This window comes from Antedon mediterranea, chromosome 8, assembly GCF_964355755.1.
Source record: "Antedon mediterranea chromosome 8, ecAntMedi1.1, whole genome shotgun sequence".
NCBI classification, from domain to species: Eukaryota; Metazoa; Echinodermata; class Crinoidea; order Comatulida; family Antedonidae; genus Antedon; species Antedon mediterranea.
This window is the reverse complement of record NC_092677.1, coordinates 26,565,291-26,587,381: the sequence shown is the minus strand read 5'-3', so window position 1 is coordinate 26,587,381 and position 22,091 is coordinate 26,565,291. Positions and strand designations below refer to the sequence as shown.

General features: G+C 31.7%; 2 protein-coding genes across 4 annotated transcripts in view; one reads left to right on the top strand and one right to left on the bottom strand.

Moving 5' to 3' along the window:
* Positions 1 to 21,443, bottom strand: part of LOC140056280 (uncharacterized) — a 31,735-nt gene extending 10,292 nt beyond the window's left edge. Inside the window, exons 1-32 of one of the 3 annotated variants that reach the window (XM_072101601.1) lie at positions 21,253 to 21,443; positions 20,526 to 20,675; positions 20,113 to 20,196; positions 19,286 to 19,417; positions 18,161 to 18,361; positions 17,432 to 17,599; positions 16,505 to 16,588; positions 15,481 to 15,543; positions 15,014 to 15,097; positions 14,161 to 14,244; positions 13,714 to 13,788; positions 13,246 to 13,329; positions 12,855 to 12,917; positions 12,409 to 12,651; positions 9,359 to 9,496; positions 9,204 to 9,266; positions 8,743 to 8,901; positions 8,192 to 8,338; positions 7,801 to 8,055; positions 7,252 to 7,386; positions 7,059 to 7,142; positions 6,532 to 6,615; positions 6,172 to 6,255; positions 5,790 to 5,885; positions 3,984 to 4,067; positions 3,557 to 3,808; positions 2,813 to 2,917; positions 2,246 to 2,551; positions 1,573 to 1,815; positions 1,096 to 1,326; positions 881 to 964; positions 197 to 439 (exon numbers count right to left, since the gene is read on the bottom strand). In XM_072101601.1, the coding sequence (XP_071957702.1) occupies positions 197 to 439; positions 881 to 964; positions 1,096 to 1,326; positions 1,573 to 1,815; positions 2,246 to 2,551; positions 2,813 to 2,917; positions 3,557 to 3,808; positions 3,984 to 4,067; positions 5,790 to 5,885; positions 6,172 to 6,255; positions 6,532 to 6,615; positions 7,059 to 7,142; positions 7,252 to 7,386; positions 7,801 to 8,055; positions 8,192 to 8,338; positions 8,743 to 8,901; positions 9,204 to 9,266; positions 9,359 to 9,496; positions 12,409 to 12,651; positions 12,855 to 12,917; positions 13,246 to 13,329; positions 13,714 to 13,788; positions 14,161 to 14,244; positions 15,014 to 15,097; positions 15,481 to 15,543; positions 16,505 to 16,588; positions 17,432 to 17,599; positions 18,161 to 18,361; positions 19,286 to 19,417; positions 20,113 to 20,196; positions 20,526 to 20,675; positions 21,253 to 21,408 (4,464 nt within the window). In that variant the 5' untranslated portion in view covers positions 21,409 to 21,443. The remainder of the gene's footprint in view (positions 1 to 196; positions 440 to 880; positions 965 to 1,095; positions 1,327 to 1,572; positions 1,816 to 2,245; positions 2,552 to 2,812; positions 2,918 to 3,556; positions 3,809 to 3,983; positions 4,068 to 5,789; positions 5,886 to 6,171; positions 6,256 to 6,531; positions 6,616 to 7,058; positions 7,143 to 7,251; positions 7,387 to 7,800; positions 8,056 to 8,191; positions 8,339 to 8,742; positions 8,902 to 9,203; positions 9,267 to 9,358; positions 9,497 to 12,408; positions 12,652 to 12,854; positions 12,918 to 13,245; positions 13,330 to 13,713; positions 13,789 to 14,160; positions 14,245 to 15,013; positions 15,098 to 15,480; positions 15,544 to 16,504; positions 16,589 to 17,431; positions 17,600 to 18,160; positions 18,362 to 19,285; positions 19,418 to 20,112; positions 20,197 to 20,525; positions 20,676 to 21,252) is intronic. The other 2 variants (XM_072101599.1, XM_072101600.1) reach the window with 2 other exon arrangements.
* The window catches only part of LOC140056285 (succinate dehydrogenase [ubiquinone] cytochrome b small subunit A, mitochondrial-like), a 69,764-nt gene that overhangs the window by 14,279 nt on the left and 33,394 nt on the right, over positions 1 to 22,091 (top strand). The window lies entirely within an intron of this gene.

Here is a 22,091-nt window from a genome sequence, read left to right as displayed (position 1 = left end):
ACTATCAAATTGACAAAAAATAGTGATGTGCCCATATATGGACATGATGATGTCATATCACTACCATATATGGGCACATCACAAACTAGTTTGATAGTGTAGACAGAGCTTCATATATTATATGTTTTTATGAATAAACTAAGAAGATAGAAGACAAAAAAACCGTGAACAATTTCAAGTTCACAAACAAACTTACCTCAGCTTTATATTTCTGCTTTGATGATGTCACATTCTGCTGAACTTGTTGCAGACTCTGCTCCAGCCTCTTAACTTCTTTAGCGGCACTATTACGTTGCTCCTTCACAGAGGCTAACGCTCGCTCAAAGTCTTGACATTTTACTCGCAATTCCTTCAGTTCAGCTTCTTGAGCCGACGCCTGTTCCTGGTATGCATAGATTTCGGTGTTTAAATTCTCAATATCACGATCACGACTATCAACCTATTGAAATTGAATATAAAGAACATGTGAAAACTAAACATTAATTGTATATTATTCATTTTTATGTATTTATGTATTCAATCAATTTAGAAAATCATTTTTGACAATTGTTTTCCCCTTAGACTGCAGCATGTCAAAAATCTTCACATGGTTACAAACCACTATAGGAGCTTTATGTGCCATGTCTAAACAATGGTTATCAGGGGTGGATCCAAGTGGGGTCCCAGCTGGCCACTCTCTAAATTATGCAAATTGTAATGCAAAAGATAGGACATCAAATTAAGCTCAGCCCTTCATTTGACTACTTTTAGGCTTTGGCCCCCTATTTCAAAATCCTGGATCCGCCACTGTTTATGATTCAATGCCTTACTTGTTGCTTTCACATGACATTGAAATAGACAGTGCATACAATAAATTGATAATAGGCCTACTATCTTTTACCTCTTGGTTTGTACAGCGATGGCTGTCTTGATAAGACACAAAATCTGTTTCCAATTTCCTCAATTTATCTTCCTGAGCTTCTCCCTAAATACAATAAATAATATCATAATTATATAAATATAATATATATATAAATACAAATAGTATTGTTTGTTATATTTATTTGACTATGTGACAAAAAAGTACCTCTTTAAAAAAACTACTGTATTCCTTACCTCTTGTTGTCTTTTCAACAGCTCCCTCTTTAGGTTAGTTACGGTAGACTCCAAACCCAGAATGTCTTCTCTTTTACTTTCTAACTCTTCATGATACTGTTTGATCTCATCTGTGAGGGAGGCTATCAATTGCTGGGCTTGGTTGTTCTTATCGGTTTGTTCTTCTAATTGATGTTCCATTTTTGCGTACTCATGCTGCAACCTCTGCAAGGCTTCCTCTCGTCCATGTACCTACAAGAACATTTGAATCATAAAGCTCTGTCTGCACTATCAAACTAATTTGACAAAAAGGTGTGATGTGCCTAAATACGGTAGTGATATGCCCAGATATAAAATATATAATAACATTTTGAACATGTAATGTACACCGCACATAATTACTGCATTAACACTCACTAAATGCAGAGGGGTGAAGGACCTGTGTGAACAAGGCTTTAAAGTGTGGGACTCCAACTGCAAGTGTGAACAGGGCTTTACCTTAGAAGAGATCGTAAGCACCTGCTCCTCAAGGTTTTTCACCGTCTTAGTCGAGTTAGCTTCCACTCGTTGCAACTGAGTCGCAAGTTGATCCGCTCGATCCTTATATCGAGCATGCTCAGATGTTTGTTTCTGAAGCTCTGTTTTGCTCGCTCTAAGCTCTTCTTTGAGGTGATCAACGTTTGATACTACTCTAGCATGGCTATCTTCCTGCTGCTGGATGTTAATCTTTGAGTCTGAAACCTGACATAGAAACAATGTAAACAATAGGTCAATAATTAAAGTAATGCAAAGGAGGATCAGTGTAAACTGAATGTTTCATGTATACTTTTTCTCTTCACATCAGTGAATGGTGAATACGGCCACTGGTCACTTCTTCCAATACACAGAATTTTCTCCATTTAATTCCGTTTCCGTGTAGTAAAAGATAATAATTATTCAATAATATAGACCGATGGTATGCAATCGATCTAAACCACACAACTGAAAAGCTCTGTCTGTGCCCAAATATGGTAGCAATATTCCTAAATATGGTAGTGATATGACATCATTGTGTCCATATATAGGCACATCACATTTTTTCCACATAAGGTTTGATAGTGTAGTCAGAGCTTTAGAGTTAGACAAGATTTTTCAAGAGGAAAAAGTATTTTAATGAAGAAGAGAATCTCACCTGTTGCCTCAACAAATGAATCAAATGCTGCGACTCTTCTCTTTCATCTTTTAATCCACAATTCTCATCTTTAAACTTCAATTGCACCCTTTCCTTCTCATCCAGTTGAGTATTGACGTCAACCAGTTGGCTGCGAAGCTCATCCATCTCGCTTCGGCATTGCTCAACATCGTCAGCTCGGAGTTGTTTCTCGCTCTCCAGATGTCTTTCGACCTCCTGGATCTTGCTGACAAGATTCTGATTCTCATGTTGATGCTCTTTCAGATCTTCTTGGAGACGGTAAATGGTTCTTTCACAGGATAATATCTAGAAATAAAAAAGACATTAAAGTCTTAAGCTCTGTTTACACTATCAAACTTTATGTGACAAAAACAATGTGATGTGCCAAAATATGGACATGATGATGTCATATCACTACCATATTCGGGCATATCACTAGTTTATTTGGCACATCACTTTTTTTGGTCAAACTAGTTTGATAGTGTAGACAGAGCTTCAGTGAATAAATAAATGCCAAGCAAAAACGAGGATATAAATGTTGTTTAAAAAAGAAATACTTTAATTTACCTTTTTATGCCTTTCATCTGCCAACTCTTGAAGTAATTTTTGATCATTTTCAGAATCTCTTAATTTCATATGAAGATGCGACAACTGTTGCTGTTGACTGGAACACTGAAAGAATTGAAAATATTCAATTCATTGTGTTGATATGTTCATACACTATACTATAAAATGCATTAAATATGGTAGTGATGTGCACAAATATGGTAGTGATGTGCCCAAATATGGTAGTGATGTGCACAAATATGGTAGTGATGTGCCCAAATATGGTAGTGATGTGCACAAATATGGTAGTGATGTGCACAAATATGGTAGTGATGTGCCCAAATATGGTAGTGATGTGCACAAATATGGTAGTGATGTGCACAAATATGGTAGTGATGTGCACAAATATGGTAGTGATTTGCACAAATATGGTAGTGATGTGCACAAATATGGTAGTGATGTGCACAAATATGGTAGTGATGTGCACAAATATGGTAGTGATGTGCACAAATATGGTAGTGATGTGCACAAATATGGTAGTGATGTGCACAAATATGGTAGTGATGTGCACAAATATGGTAGTGATATGACATTCCTCAAAAGCTCTGTATACACTATCAAAAAAGTGTGATGTGCCCAAATATGGTAGTGATATACCCACATATGGTAGTTGTATGACATCATCATGTCCATATATGGGGTTACATTTTTTGTTACATAAAGTTTGATAGGGCAGACAGACATTAAAAAATGTAAAATACTTACTTCTTCAACTGTGCCATGATATTGTTGCTGTGCTGTGTCTAACTCTGTTGACAACTTTAAGATCACCTGATCACGTTGGCTCACCTCATGCTGACATGTTCGGTGCTTTTCTTGGCTGATTGCCAAGTTTAACTCAGTGCCCGATAGCTTGTCTATCAGTTGTTTTCCTTGTTCGCTGGAATCTCTTGATAACTGACTTAACTTGGAATTTTCAACTTTCAGAGTTTCAATCACTTCCTCAAGTTTCAATAACTAAAAATATTAAAAATCACTCAAATCTCAAACCAAAAATGACTGAATGGAAAAAAATGTTTTCCCACGAGAATGTTGTTCTTTTTACTAAATGTCCATCAAGGTTTTAATAACACATGAGCTTCAAGTCTAGTTTTATAAAAAAGTTTATGAGCTGAAAAAACTGGTGAATTACCTCATCATAGCAAGCTGTATATTGTTGTTGTGATTCCATTAATTCTTCTCTTAGTTGGGCGATACTATCGTCCCTATGGGAAATCTACAAAAAAAATTATAAAAAAAAACTGATTAATATAAACCGCATTTACAAATTAATAAATATAAATATTATTGTTGATTCCTCTAGCCTGAAAAAAATTTTCCGGATTTTATTATCTTGTTTTTTAGGTTTGATTATTACTCTCGCTTAAACCATTTCTCTACAAATGAAAATAAAAAGACTGACAATTTTAAAGTTTATTTCTTTTTTTTATTGTTTCAACAACCACACACAAGTATTTTTACACCATCAAGTTAAAAATTCAAACCTAAATAATAGTGAAAAAAAGTTGAAAATGAAATGTTTGCAATGTGAAAAAAATAATTAAGTTTAACCCTTTTTGTGGTGAATTATTTGTGCTATGTATAGGAACATACAAATACATGAAGACAAGTTGTAACAGAATATGCAGCCAGAAAATTATAAAACATTTAACCAACCATCTTTGTGTCAGATATATTCACCATCATATGGGCATACCATATACATAGTTTTTTTTCTACCCTTATTTACATCACTGTGCTACTACATCCTTCTTTATATTATATTTCATAACATCACTGAGAATTGGGTGCTACACTGCACATAGGTGCCTGTTCTCATTCATATATTTCATAGCATCACAGAGAATCGGTGCTAGACTGTACACATGTGTCTATCCTCCTTTATATAGTGCATAACATCATAGAGAATTAGGTAATACATATGAGTCAAGTGTTTAGCTGGTACCAAAGCAACTAGTGGATGTGTACTACTGTACATGGTGTTCATTCAATTGGAGTGCACAGTTTTCATTTTATAGACAGTTTTGGGATTAAACATTCAACATTGCGACAGTAGCGGCTTTATTAAACTTCCGTTGAGAAATATGATGCGAGTGCAATTTGCTTATTTACAGGCCTCTGATTGTTGTCAAATTCTTTAGACGTGTTAAGTTGTTTTGCTAGTTTTAACAGAACTTTGTTTTTCTGAATTTCAAATTAAAATTGACAAAGTTACATGTAAAAATATTTAATGAGATTGAATGTTAGATGAGTAAAGTTAAGTTGCCAAGATGATAAAAATGCAAAATGTGCCACGTTAATGTGGTATGTGTTGGAGTGAGATATTAATTAATGTGATAATGATTGCGAGATGAGATGATAAATTGAGACAATTAGACAATGAATAATATAGTGCGAGATATAATATGAGATGATGTGAGATTTTCAAGCACAAAAAGGCATAACAAAATAGAATTAAATGTTTTTACAATGTTAGTAATCGAATAACATTATTGGAAGCATGTAAGAAAGAAAACAGTAGTTTAATAAAAAAAATTATATAGCCAGTCATCATGTCTGCTCTTCCAAAATCAACACAGCCACTGTGCAAATTGGGACTGGACCGTTTTAGAGGTGTTTACCACCTGTTGGTCCAGATCCTTCACTAACTGAGTTAGTGAGAAGTCGAATCAATAAAAATAAAATAAATAACATTTTTTCTTGATGTCTTAAAACTTCCAAATTCGAAAACCTGACAAATTGGGCCAGGATTTTTTAAAGAGTTAAGAGCATACTTATTTCATTCAAGCGAGGCACTTTGTGACTTATAAATTTGAGTGGTGTACAGGCAATATTTTGGGCAAAAATAGACAAATAATAATACAAATAAGGTTATATTGCATGATAATGCATATAACCTAATAAGTTAGTACATGATGAGATAATAAATAACACTAACCTCATCTTCATTTCTTCTTCTCATCTCTTGCATATCCATCTGTGCCTTTGTCAAGGAGTCTTCCAGTTTCTTTAGCATCTCAGATTGTCTTTGATTCTAAAACCAAACCAATGACATTACAATGTACAAATATAATGTATGTATTTAATGTTTTATACTAATATAACAAATTATTAATAATGATAATTATTAATAATGATAATTATTAATAATGATAATTATTAATAATGATAATTATTGTCTTTTGTCTAAAGCACTACAAACATAAGGCTCAAACTAGGTAGAAATTACATCATTTTGCGAAAGAGATGGATTTTCAGCAACTGCTTGAAGATGTCAATAGAGTTGGCATTATTGATTGTATTATAAAAAGTCAACTTACTTCAGAGGAGCGACTTTGGTTGCGTGATTTGAGTTTTGAATTCTCATTGTCCAACTTTTGCAACAGGCTATCGCGTTCTCCAATCTAAAGGTCAAAGTTGAGAGTAGAAAATAGTAATGTTAAATGGAGTCTCTTAACAGTTTGAACTCAGTTAATGAGCCTGTAAAAATAAATATGTACAATAGTGTACACAGAAGTGATGGTAAAAAGCTTTAATTAGCTATAAAATGGGGATATTGTAGAGGTGTCCTCTGAATAGAGGTGTCCTTTCAATAGAGGTTGGACATAGTTATAAAACAAAGGAGAGGTTCCATTGTACTTTTACATGATTATTTTGTTGATTTGTAATATGTAAGTTACCTTTGAAAGGAGTTCTTTGAGTTCTTGCTTCTGTGTGGACATGTCAAACTTGTAATCTTCCAAAGCTTCACTTTTTAGTTGTAACTACACACAAATATATGAGCATTACTTTATGTTTTAAATGTGACCAGAATCAAAAGTGAAATTTACAGAAATTGAAAGAAAGCCAGATTCTCTACAAAGATTGCGTAAAGCTCTGTTTACACTATATCACAAATTTGTTTAGGCACATCACACTTTTTTGTGTTTGATAGTGTAGACAGAGCTTAACTTATTGTAAAAGCACATTGGTCAAACGATCTTTCTCAAGATAATTATGGGACCATTCCAATTACTGGAGTTACTGCAGTAACTATATTTTGTTTACTTTTAACCTGTTTATGCAAATGTTAAGCAATTAGCTAATCATACAATGTTTATTGCAATGACCGACTCATAAACCTTTTCATTAAACAAAACAATATGTTATTTAAGAAATCTAGTTACTGCAGTAACTGCAGTGTTATAGACACTAAGATATTAATTACCTCTTGATGTAACTCATCATTCCTTGCTTGAGCGCCTTGTAATTCTCTGTTCATTGTATTACACGTATCCTCCAGTCTAGCAACCTAAAGATACAACATATTCATATTAAGCTACCTTTCACACATACATACTTATGTTATTGTTAGTTACATAATGCTGTGTTCACACTTGGGCACAATAAGTGTAGTCTACCTCTTCTTTAATGTTGAAGTGTTTGTCATCAATCTCTTGCAGCTGTCTTTGATTGGATATCAAATTTGATTTCGTCTGTTCTAGCTCTTTTGTTAGATCTCTGTTTTGGTGCTGAGCATGATCAAGCTCTCTTATCTTAAATAGAAAATATTAATAAAAACAATATAATCATTCAATTAGTTTGATCCATAAACAAAAGATTAAGCAATCCTACAATTGTGCTAAAACTAAACCTCTGTCTACACTATCAAACATTATTAGACAAAAAAAGTGTGATGTGCCCATATATTATGGTACATGATGATGTTATATTACTACCATATTTGGGCATATCACACTTTTTCTGCCAATCTAGTTTGATAGTCTAGACAAGCTTTATCTACATTATTAGTTTAAAAAATTTGATGTGCCAAAATATGGTAGTGATATAACATCATCGTGTCTATAAATGGGCACATCACATTTTTTTGTCACATCAAGTTTGGTTAGTGTAGACAAAGCTTAAGTTTAGTTACATGACTTAACTTAAGTGTAAGTAACTTAACTTACTCTTTGTGTAAGCTTATCTTCGGTCAAAGTAAGCTGGTCTCGTAGCGCAACCTGTTCCACTCGAGCGCCTTCCAACATCTCCTGTCGCTTGCTCACTTCTGATGTCAACATGTCCGTTTCGCTAGAAGCAGTCAACTGCATGGCCTGCACGCGAGCTGACAAACGTCCGTTCTCTTCAACAACATCTTTGTAACTTTTATGCGATTTATCCAATTCATTTTCTAAGCGGGAATATTTTGCTGTCAACCTGTTGACCTGAATAGAAAAATGTATTTGTTTTTAAGTGTATGTTGGTTATTGGATTATTTATTATATTATTATATGTGACAAAAAAATGTGGGCACATCACATAAAGTTTGATAGTGTAGACAGAGCTGAACACTCAATTTACCTCTTCTGTTGTCCTGCGGTGTTCCTCTTGTGCTGCCATCAGATCAACTTCCAATTTCTGAATGGCTTTCTCTCGTCTACTCACCTCTCCTTGGTTTTCTTGCTGTAGTTGTTGCAGCTTCTCTATCATCTCATCGCGTTTCTGTATCTATGGTAACATAACATTTAAAATTGATGTGTTTGTTTATATTTTTACTTATTAGTACATCAACAGAATTCGGAAATCAGAAAAAACTAGACATAATAATAAATAATAATATTTGTTATATAGAGTTTATTGTACAATTCTTCCAAGCAGCTTCACATTATTACCCCGGTCATTTTTTTAATCAAACATGTATGGAAACATAACTGCTATTAAATGCAGCTAGTAATCAGCGCAAAGTTGTGTCTTGATCTAACCGGGTGAATCATCTATTTATAATTGTAACAATGTATTTACTGGGCCTTCTGGGAGAACAGTTTTTTTACTGAAGAGGTTACCCAGTATAAAGAATAAATCATCAAAAATAATGTATGATGACAAATGACAAAATGAACAAGGTGATATACTTGTGCTTGAACATGTGACAGTTTCTGTTGCAATGACATCGCATCTCTTTTAAGATTTTGAACCAACACATCCCGCTCTGTTAAATCAGCTTTCAATTGCGCTGACCCTTGACTACTGCTACGTTGCATCGCTTCGAGTTTATCACTCAGGTCACGTACCTATCAAAGCGAGATGATTTACGCACATGAAAATGAATAAAATGCAGAGGTTGAAAGCATGGTAAAGATCTGTCTTTTTGGTGCAACTTTATGCTTGATATTCAAGAATAGGAATTACAGATGTATTTTTTTGCTTAATAGAATGGTGAGGCAACATTAAAATTGATAAATGCATAAACTCCATAATGTATGTACAGTACATATGTATGATTTATAACAAACAGTATGTATGTAGCATTGGTTTTTGTAGCAAAAGGTTTAAAAAATTAAAACAATAAGATTGGAAAACAAATATTATTTACTTTTTCCTCATAAGACTTTACAATTGTTTGATGTACTTCGTCTTTCTGTTTTGCTGTTGAAATCTAAATATAAAAAAAATTTAGTATATCAATATATATTGACATTTGAACTTTAAAGTATGAACTTTAAACTATGACCTCCAAATGACCTTTACCTGTTCAGCATTCTGCTTGATGTCTGTCCTGAGTTGTTGTATTACTTCTCCTCTGTGTTGTACCTGGCTGTAACTATCTCGTAGCTTTTTCTCGATTATTAAGATGTCTGACTTTAATCTGACCACTTCATCGTGTCTCTGAGCAACCTTAATAAAACAATTTCTTTTTAAAATTATAATCAGGAGATTTGACAAGAATAAAAATCTGTCAAAACAAATTTAGTTTCTTTGTTTTGATTTTAATGTTAAAATGTTATATTATGAAACTATGGATTTGTCTGTATTCCTCAATTTATGAGAAATATAATGCTAGATGATTTATGGCCACATGCAAAATAATATGAAAATTCCATACATAAAATAATATAAGAGAATTTGTTATATATATATATATAGGTTTGTATATATTAGTATATTATGTGTTAATCTTATAGATTTTGTGCTTGTGTGTGTAAGTCTATTTCAATAATATCAAAACGTAATATATTTGTCAAGGTTTTTTTTATGTGTGTGATTTGTCTGTACTAAACCTCTAAACCTTTAATTCATTGTTGGTTGGGAAACAAATGATTAAATAAAGCTCTGCCTACACTATCAAACTTTATGTGACAAAAACAAATGTGATTTGCCCATATATGGACATGATGATGTCATATCACTACCATATTTGGGCATATCACTACCATATTTGGGCACATCACTACCATATTTGGGCACATCACTACCATATTTGGGCACATCACTACCATATTTGTGCACATCACTACCATATTTGGGCACATCACACTTTTTTGGCAAACTAGATTGATAGTGTTATTATAGTATTGTTATTGACTCATTTTTATTTTTGTTAATTGAAAGCTTAGAATATATTTATAACAAGTTTTCTTTAAATATGACCTATTTTCATTAAATATGACCTATTTCCATTTCCTGTTTATTACAAATTTTATTACGTTTTCATTTCAACATACAATACACATTATGGCATGTATTATGTTTTCATTTCAACATACAATACACATTATGGCATGTATTATGTTTTCATTTCAACATACAATACACTTTATGGCATGTATTATGTTTTCATTTCAACATACAATACACATTATGGCATGTATTATGTTTTCATTTCAACATACAATACACATTATGGCATGTATTATGTTTTCATTTCAACATACAATACACATTATGGCATGTATTATGTTTTCATTTCAACATACAATACACTTTATGGCATGTATTATGTTTTCATTTCAACATACAATACACATTATGGCATGTATTATGTTTTCATTTCAACATACAATACACATTATGGCATGTATTATGTTTTCATTTCAACATACAATACACATTATGGCATGTATTATGTTTTCATTTCAACATACAATACACATTATGGCATGTATTATGTTTTCATTTCAACATACAATACACATTATGGCATGTATTATGTTTTCATTTCAACATACAATACACTTTATGGCATGTATTATGTTTTTTCAATAAAAGCATAATTATGGTAATAAATGTGTTCTACTTTAGTTTCCTATTTCTGTTAATATCTTTATAATCTAATGTATAACACAGTATCAGGATGTTTTTTATATTTGCTATTTCTGACAATATATGTTTAAAACATTTTTATGATTTCCTATTTTTTACAAAATATGTTTTTTCCAAATGATTTTTTTTATATTTCATAAAAATTTCTGACAATTTTTTTGTTAATACAATATGATTTTTTTTAATCAATCTTTTTGTATTTCTGGTTGTTTAAAGAGTTCCGGATTGAGAGAGTCGGCTGTATTACAATACATATTTGTTTAGTTACTATATCGTTAGTTATGATCATTTTTTTTGTTATTTGCTTTAGAAGCAACTTTAAATATTACTACATAAAAAAGCAGATTTATTAGCAAACACAAGATTAATTCAAGAAAATGGTTATTATATAGTTAGCTATAGCATCATTCACTAGGTTAGTTTGAATAAACAATTCCACTTGGCTATAATCAAGTAAAATGTAAACTAAAATCCAATATAAGGCATTTGGTGTACCAAGCATGTGTAACAATGGTTAAGTCATAGATAAGCCAAAAAAGCATTTTAATTTGATTAAAGTATTAGCAAATATGTTCAAATCTCTGTCTACACTATCAAACTAGTTTGACAAAAAAGTGTGACGTGCCCAAATATGGTTGTGATATGCTTAAATATGGTAGTGGTATGACATCATCGTGTCCATATATGGGCACATCACATTTTTTAATGAAGTTTGATAGTGTACACAGAACTTTAGGAATCAAACAAAATATTTTTAGTAAATGTATTACATTTAAAACTAGAGATTAGTAAATAAGCATTTCAGGGAAGGTATTTAAAACTTAACTGATTTTCTTACCATAAGTAATTCCAACGTTCAACCAAAACACATATCCATGCAAATTTAAAATAAACACATTTGGATTATATTTTTATTTCATAGAATTTATGATTTATTTTTGAATTGCTAATATGAAATATACATGCAACGGTTTAAAAAAAAATGTAATTTTTATGTGCACTCTTTAAAAATGTATGCAATTATTTAGCAATTTTTTTTTTCTAAATTGCAGTTATTGCCTCACAAACATTGAAGAGAATCATTTCACACATTACTGCAGTAAAAAATACAGTTACTGCAGTAGAATATTTTTACACGACTGTTTACTTTATATAGGTCTACCATATAACAAAAGTATTACTAATATAACATACTAATACTGTATTTAAACATAACATAATTGCTTACTTATTTATGATCAAATGTAAAACAAAATTAAATTATGTAAGTCCATCATATAAAAAAGTATCAATAATATAAAGCTCTGTCTTCATCATTAAACTAGTTTTAAAAGAAAAGTGTGGTGTGTCCAAATATGGTAGTGACATACCTATATATATACTCTATACATTTTTTTGTCACATAAAGTTTGATAGTGTAAACAGAGCTTTATATAGTAAAATTTCATTTAATTTTGGAGAAAAGAAAAAATACTGACCTCCGCAGTCAATGCAATTCTTTCGTCCTTCTTCTCTGTCTGCAGCATCTCCACCACTCGTTGCAGTTCTAGTACGTGTGACGACAGTTGAGGTTCTTTGCGGCGCAGATCGTAAATCTCAGATTGGACCGTCTGAAGAGTTTTTTCACTCGAACTTAATTCTTTTACCGACGTTTCATATTTCACTTTCATATTTTGAATGTCTTTTTCTAGTTGACTTAATTTTATGTCTTTTTCAGAGTTCTGAATAAAAAAAAAATGTAAATGGAAGTGTTTGAAAAAAAATGTGATGTGCCCATATATGGATATGATGATGTCATATCACTACCATATTTGGGTATATTACTACAACATTTGGATACATACAGTTTTTAAAAATAGTTCAATAGTGTAGAAAGAGCCTAATCAAACTGGTTTCTTTCATTTTGCTGACAAGTTCTTCTTACCTTTGATGTCAATTCCTGAAGTGATTCTTGTAACTGAGTAGCTTTTCTTTCGGTTTTATCAATCTGAAAATAGTTATACCAAGTGTTAATGCCTCTATTAGGGACACCTTTGAGACCCAACACAGATTCTTATAAATAGGGATTGGCCTAAAGCTCTGTCTACACTATCAAACTTTATAAGTCAAAAAAGTGTGATATGCCCATATCTGATGGTGATATGCACAAATATAGTAGTGATATGACATCATCATGTCCATATTATGGATACATCACATTTTTTTGTCATATAAAGTTTGATAGTGTAGACAGAGCTTAAGTGAAAGAAGTAATATTATTTATTAAAGTTTAGAACCAACAAGTTGTTTTTCACAATAGTTAACAAATGAATCACCTCGTGTTGCATATTGTCGTTACGTTGCTGAAGGTTTAAGACTTCTTTGCGTAACTTTTGAATCGTTTCATCGCGTCTAATAAGCTGTAAAAAAATAAATATTTAACCTCTTCAGTTTTATATATAATTAGGAAATAGTTCTATACTCTATCCAATCAGATTAAAGCTCTGTCTACACTATCAAACTTGTTATATAACTTAAATACGGTAGTGATATAACATCATCATGTCCATATATTGGTACATCACAATTTTTTGTCACATAAAGTTTGGTAGTGTAGACAGAGCTTTAACATACTGCAGCATGGAGGTTCCTGTGGTCTAATGGTAGTGCACATCAAGCACAGGAGTGTCTTGGTTCAAGTCAATTTTTTTTATACATATTCTCTCCTCTTAATTGTTGTAAATTTATAAATTGAATTAAAAATATTATTATAATAATTCTAATTAATCAAATTCTTGACATACCTCCATTTTAAGAATTTGATGATGATCTTGGGAAGACATTTGACAGTCAGTCAGCCTACTTTGTAAATGTCCAATCTAGAATAAAAATAACATTTATACTCTGCAAGTCATAAAATATTAATGCAAATTAACCTGGGGAGATTTTGACCAGCCTAACAGCAGCCAAATAGAGCATGGATATGTAGCAGATTACTAGCCCAATGAAATTGGCCGAATAGAGTCAAGCTCTGTCTACACTATCAAACAAATTTGACAAAAAAAGTGTGATGTGTCCAAATATCGTAGTGATATGACGTCATCATGTCAATCTATGAGCAAATCAAATTTTTTGTTACTTAACATTTGATAGTGCAGACAGAGCTTAAGTTTTAATAGGCATTATATACTAGGTCAGTATTAAATAGAATCATGTGTCCTCACTAATATTATATTACAATTTAATCTCACCTCTTCAACAGCTTTCCGTCTGTGGTCTTGAGATTGTTTTAATTCTTTTTCTAATGTCTGATTTCTTCGTTCCAAATGAGAAACCTGATGACAAATGTGGATGTGTTATATCTTGTGATGATATTGAGTTACAGTACTATTACACTATCAAAAATTATGTGACAAAAGATGTGATGTGCCCATATATGGACATGACGATGTCATATCACTATCATATTTGGGCACATCACACTTTTTTTTGTCAAAATAGTTTGATAGTGTAGACAGAGCTTAAATTAAGATTCCTTCATTTTAAATGCGATAGGTGGATAATTGTTGAATGGAGTTGAACTAGACATATCCTTGAAACATCTACCAATTAGTGTAATGAACTCTCTGATATGAACTGACATACATGCCCTTAGGCCAAGACTTATTAAGGCTAATGTATATGAATACAGCAACGATAACAGCTATCATTATTAAAGAGTAAATATGACGTTAATGGTGTGGTATACCCAAATATGGTAGTGATATGACATCATCATGTCAATAAAAATGAAATGATAGTTCACATTTATACTGCTGAGATGATGATGTTAGCCACAAGACTACCACAAAATGTTTATACAAAGTGATTTATCTGCTAGAGGGGTGTATAAGCCCACAAACATCACGATGGGCTTAAACCCGAGTCAGAAGTATAAAGCTCTGTCTACACTATCAAACTAGTGTGACAAAAAAAAGTGTGGTGTGACCAAATATGGTAGTTATAGGCTCAAATATGGTAGTATATCGTCATGTTCATATATGGGCACATCACATAACATTTGATAGTGTAGACAGAGCTTTATAGGAGGCAGATTGTACTTACATCAGATGTGCTTCTGTTGGCAGCACTTCTTGAAATGTCCAATTGAGAATTATATTCCCTTACTTGACCTTCCAACGCGCAGATCTACAACAAGACAAGCAAGTGCAATTTAAGTGTGTTTCAAAGTTATTATGTAATGGAATAATTAATAACCTTATTGCATCGGCCTAGTTAGTATTTTTTCCTAAACCTGCTAATTTCATATTTAAATATAATCACAGTTCACTAGCTATGAAAAATACATGCATTCGGCTATGACTACATTACATATTAAGTGGCCATATTGTCCTATTGAATGGCCATATTCTGTCCTATTAAGTGGTCATACCGAGTGGTCAGTCTTAATAAGTTAAGTGGTCATATCCAGTCATATCACATGGTCATTTTCAGTCTTATTGAGTGGTCACTCGTCCATATTTAATGGTCAAATCATCAGTCATATACTATAGCCTACTGTTCAATCATACCTTATCAGCACCTTGCTGTTGTGTCTCCTGCAATATCTGAATGGTCTCAAGTTGATTACAACACTGCAAGATAGAACAATGCCATTAGCCAATCAGCTATCATCTAAATTACACAATCATTAGCCACTTACAGATAGTAACAAAAGCAGCCAATCAAAAGCTTTGTACCAAATAAGCAACTCACAAACTAAAACAAGCCAATCAGGTGATTACATTAGTAGTCACTCTTATAGCAGCAGCCAATTAAATTCTTGTTAGTAAAACATTATATAATGACAATTAAAGGTTAACAACCTACTTCAGCTAGTTGGTTACTAGGTGTAATGTTAATATGTGTTAGTTTAAGTAATTGACTGACATTGGATATTGTAAATGAGTTTCCATATCACCGTACTACATTTAAAGTATTAAATAACATTTAAATAGAAAATACAAGATTACAAGAGTGTGTATGTGAGGGGCCACTCAGCATCAATTACAGAATTAAGTGGTTTGAAAATAATTAATTAATTAGCAACTTATTGACTGTTAATGGCAGCCCAGATGAGTGATAATACTTCTTTCTAACTGGGGCCCCTCTAAATTGTCACAAAATACATTAAATTAATATAAAATACACTAATTATGATAGGACCATGGAGGTATATACCTCCATGATACTAGGACCTTACATAACTACATCATTCACAGTTTTAAATGGCATGGTAAATAGCAGTGTTTAAATTCAAGAAAATCAGGGTTTATGCTCTGTCTATACTATTAAACTAGTTTGACAAAAAAAGTGTGATCTACCCAATGGTAGTAATATGCTCAAATATGGTAGCGATATGCTCAAATATGGTAATGATCATCATGTCCATATATGGGCACATCACATTTTGTTGTCACATAAAGTTTGATAGTGTAGACAGAGGTTTAGGACATGCAAATGTATACAACTATATAGTACTATTCATTTCACTCCTATTCTATCTACTACTTCATTATTTTAATAATCATCCTGTTCTATTTATTTTGTTCTTACCTCTGAGCTCTTGATCTCAATCTCAGCTTGTAATCTATTAATAAGTCCTTCCAATTTATCTACTATTTTATCTCTGTTTGAAACCTGAGTGAAATGGATGCATTGCAAGTTATGATTAAGTAGTTGAAAGCATTTACTTAATTACAAATGCATTAGCCAAACAAATGAAAATGGAATGATTAATAAAATGTATTGTTAGAAAAAATTAGAAACAAATTTTTGTCTTAGTCTGTGCATGGAGGTATACCTCCATGGTCTGTGTACTTTGGGGGTTAATAGATATTTAACTTGCATAATGCACTACAGTCAAATCGCCCAATACCTCTATGAAAAAAATCCCTAAAAACCAGAAACTCTACCACAATCATACCCTTCTTGAGTTTCAAAATGAATGGACATTATAGCATGAACATTTATGTATAGTGTGAACGAACATTATAGCATGAACATTTATGTATAGTGTGAATGGACATTATAGCTGGTTATTTTGTGTTAGTTATATCATGGACCATGGTTACAGTATATAAAAGGTTATATATATATAGCAGTCATTAACAACAACAATGTGGAATTTTTTATTATTACTTTCATTTATTACTTCTTATTAAGCTCTTTCATTAATATTGATTTATTTATAGCACAATGACGTTAACGATAAACTTCCATTAACCTATTTTTTCTATGATATGAACACTTATTATATAAATTCTAAACAAATATTTTGTATTCCTCAAAAATTAATTATTATTTTTTGTTGAAATCATTTTTAACGTTACATAATAGTTATATAAACATGAAAATTGATTAAAACAATCATGAATAATGGTATATAAGATTATATGCTGCAATGCTGAAAAAATAATTTTAAATCATAATTATAGATATTAAATTATATTTTTTAGGTTGATGATATTATTGAAAAGTTACCTGAGACTGGAAGTCACGTAACTCTTGCTCACTTTTCATGAGTTCTGTTTTAAGTTTCATAATGATAATGTCTTTACTCGTCCCATCTACCATACGTACTTGTTCACGGTCGTGAATCGTAGAAAGAGTTGATTTAGTTGATCCAAGAACAAAGTCTTTCTGCAAAACCTATCAGAACATTTTGATTACATTAATGTGAATAACAACATTATGGGAACATTCAATAAAATGATAAGAATCATAATTATATTAACATTGATAATAATCATACATAAATGGATTATTAAAGATGTATTGTCCCGTATATTTTTTTTTTAAATGCACCATTTTAATGTCACATAATAAGTTATTCACTTTGACCAAAAATTGGATTGAAAAAAAAAATTATTTACCTGAAAAAAACAGTAATTTAAAATATTCAAATTGGCTGCCAGCCAATGGGATACTTTGGTTGAATTTAACCATTTATTTTGTCCTTTTATAAGTGAATTTTTTTTTACGGAAGTGATTAACTTTATTAAAACTAAAAAATATCCTATTCAAAGTCTGATGTAATTAATCGTTCTTTTCATATTTTTGGGAGACAATACATCTTTAATAATGGCAACATTGATTAAAATATAATATAATAATAATTATATTAACATTGATAATAATTATACAAAAACTAATTGTTAATGAAGTTTAAAATTAGAGGAACCAAATAATTCTAAATCGAAAAAAGCATACTTCCGTAGCTGATGACCGTTGTTCATTTTGAGATTCTTTTAGTTCTGCTTGTAATTCTTCAATCATTTTATCACGATGAGACAGTTGTGTTTTCAACTCTGTGATGTGATCTTGCAATATATCATCTGACTGACGGACATCTGACCCCTGTTGACCAATTACCTGTTCAGGAGTCAGAATCCTAAAATCCACTCCACCCATCTAAAAAAAAAAACATTTTTGATTAACTAAATTATTCAAAGAACTCAAAGATATATTGTCCCCCTCAAAAAAAATTTTTTTTTTCAAATTTTTTGTTGATTATGCCATTTTAATGTCACATAATAGTTATTGACATTGACCAAAAACTGGATAAAAAAATGTATTTATCTAAAAATTAATTAAAGCAAAAATTGTAAATTGTTTTTCTTTCTACGAAAGAAAATAACCTATTCAAAGTCTGATTTTGTTAATCTTTATTTTTCATGTTTTTGGAGGACAATACATCTTTAAATAAAATTCAGTGTAGAATAATTGATTGTAATTCGCATTTAAAACAATTTATGAATTGTTGAGGTCAGTGAATACATATATTAAAGCCTGTATCATTAATGCAAGAAAAGTATAACACACCTGCTCTTTTAATGTAATGACTGAATTTTTCAAAACATGAACTCATAAATTAAAATTTAAAAATTCAAATTAAATTTTGAAGACAGGGAATATAATATTGTCTGTGTGTGGCGTAGTGCGTTGGATGTTGGATTTCTGATCGTGAGATCGTGGTTCGGATCAACTCTTGCCACATTCTTGTATTCTTAGGCGAGACACATTTGCTGCCTCTCTTCATCCAGGTGTATAAAATGGGTACCGGTTATTAGATCAAGACACATTTGCCTCTCTTCATCCAGGTGTATAAAATCGGTACTGGTTATTAGATCAAGACACAATTTGCGCTGATTACTAGCTGCATTTAATATTATGAGAGTATGTTTCCTTACGTGTTTGATCCAAAAAATTACAACCGGGGTAATAATGTTCAGCACATTGAGAGCTTCCTTATAATATGCACTATATAAGAATGAAATATTAATTATTATATTATTACGCAATATCTAATGAATCAAACAAATTCAAAAAGCTCACCTCCCATCTACTCGTTGCGCGTGCGTTTGCTATTATACCGAGCATCACGTTAATGTCATGATTGAGGTCATTGTTCTCGCATCGTGAGTTTTCTTCTTCTTCTGATAAACGCTCAAACCGATGTTCAAGGTCCTGGTAGATACAAAGTACGGTCAATTAGTAAATGATCAAAACGTTGATGATAATGAGTACATAATAGCATGAGAGATGAAAGTACTGGAAGCTACTTAGTTAAGATTCTTGAATTGTACTCAAGCAACCTTATTAAATTAAGGAAAATGCTAAGTGCTAAATAATAGGCTTATCTATGAGGCTAACTTGTCTGTTGTTAACGATATGCTATGTCAAATGTTTTAGTACGACTTTCAGTTAGGCCTTAAATATAAATATCGTAATGATTAATAAATAATAGTGGTGGTCGGCAGCCTGTAAAATCGTGGTCGAAATTTTGAGTGCTGGACGGGCCATCCGGCGCCACCAGCGTGGTGACATCCCTGAGGTGCACAAGTACAGTACAGTACTAAATTATGTGATATGTTTTTCGTGTTTGTACCGTTTTGTGTTGAGGGCATCATGCATGCCAGTCTCGGTTGTTATGAGTCACGCCCATTAAACAAAGTTTAATAAAAATAAAATTAAAAATCATTTCTTTTTATTATTATTAGATATGAAATATATATGACAATCTATATGTTTTGCTATGAGAATTCATTTTTCATTTTTGTATCAGAAATAAAAATAATACAACAAAGATAAAATTGTTTGCGTCATTCTATTAATCATTAAAACATTGATTGAAAAGTATGTTGGCAATAGAAATAGCTTACTTCTAATGCACGTTGTAAGTTTCCCTTTTGTATAATCAGGTTTCGCATTTCCTGTTCAAGATCTGATGAACGACTTATGTATTCCTGTGTGCAAATACAAATATTATAGGTAACTATTATAACAGTCAATTATATATTTTCACTACTGTACAGTAGATGTACAGTATTCATTATGAATTATTGGTCAAAATTAATGGTTAAAATCGTACAGGATTCTAGATAAATCATGGATGATTCCACCAAACTTTTGAGTTAAAATCATGATTGTGAGGCATTTGATAAATAGGTAAACTGCCTTAAATGTTTTGACATGTTTACAGGATTCTATTTTAAACCCTTACTTTCCCATTTAACTTACAAAGACTAATAATAATAATAAACTATTGTTACTGTATGTAAAATGAATATCTAACCTTTACTGTGCTTGAGGTTCGATGTAACTTAGACTCCAACAGAGCAACCCTATCATTAGCCTCTTTTTCCAGATCTTCAACAGTTTTTACCAACATCTCATTTTGTTCACTCAAATCATTTACATAAGATTGCAAAATACGCACTTTTTTCTAAATAAAAATAATAATATATTATTGGATTAACTCTGACAATCTAAAATTTCATAATCTCAAATATATGGATGTGGATAGTTTAACATTTAAAGATGTTTGTCCCCCAAAAACATGAAAAATTAAGATTAATAAAATCAAACTTTGAAATGGCCATTTTGTAGTTTTAATAAAGTTAATCGCTTCCATAGAAAAAAAAACCTGAAAAAAATTATGTTTTCACTTAAAAAATGACAAACTAAACCGTTAAATTCAACCAAAATCACATTGGCTGGCAGCTAATTTGACTATTTTTTTGCATAAAAAAATTACAGTTTTTTCAGTAGGTAAATAATTTGTTTTCAATAAAATTTTTGGTCAAAGTGAATAACTATTATGTGACATTAAAATGGCGTATTTGACAAAAACAATTAATTTTTCAGAGGACAAAACCTGGGCAATATACAAATTATGAAAGTAAGTAAAATTGTGAAAATATACTTTATTGTACCTACAGTATATAGATTTAAAAAAACAGATTTGCGCAGTAGTAATGTAGTAAAGAATAATTGTTGTAGTATGAAATGCGTAAATATACCTTTTGCGAGTCATCTCTACTAGCACCAGTATCATCTAATTTTTGCAGACGTTCCACATAAAGAGAATGGAAGTCTTTGAAGACGTTCTGAAGGTTGCCACCACTTTGACCTCCAGCCATCGCAGCCGATGAACTTAAATCACTTCTTGAATCCATTGTTAGGACTACCGATTAGTCACTTCCTACAGTAAACCGCATAATTCATAACTTAATTATAAGTCAAGAATTATTGTACAGTAAAAATGTAATTGTATTATTACTGTATAGCAATTAAAATTGCTATTTCCTTTACTTGCACACTCACTGTGCATAGTCTTCCAGCATTACAAACTGTTTGTTTATTATGTGCCACGTTCTATCTGCAGACTCTCTGCTGAGACTGAGTGACTCTGAGTGATGTCAAATTAAATAGGCTACACTGTACAGTAATCAAAGAGATATTACATTTATAATTATAAAGTCAAAAGGAAGCCGATTAAAAAAAAAGTAATCAGAGACCTACACATTTCTTTCTCTATAAATAAGACTTTTAATAGAATTATTATTGTAAACCTGAGGAGCTTATCTTGGTAACTAGCTACTTAAGCTTCACTAGGGGAAGAGGACTAGGTACCACCACCTCCACTGCATGCAGCCGGGAGGGAGCGGTTTAGGGGTCACCACCAGCTAGGCCTACTACTAGCCTAGGCCTACCTAGCCTAGCCTAGTAGTAGGCTAGTAGGAAGTAGTAGACACAACAGGCTAGCCTACAAGTATCAAGTAAGTACTGGCAAGCGCGCACTTAGAATATGTCCTACCTAAATGAAAAATATAACGTTTAAGCTTACTTTCTAATACAT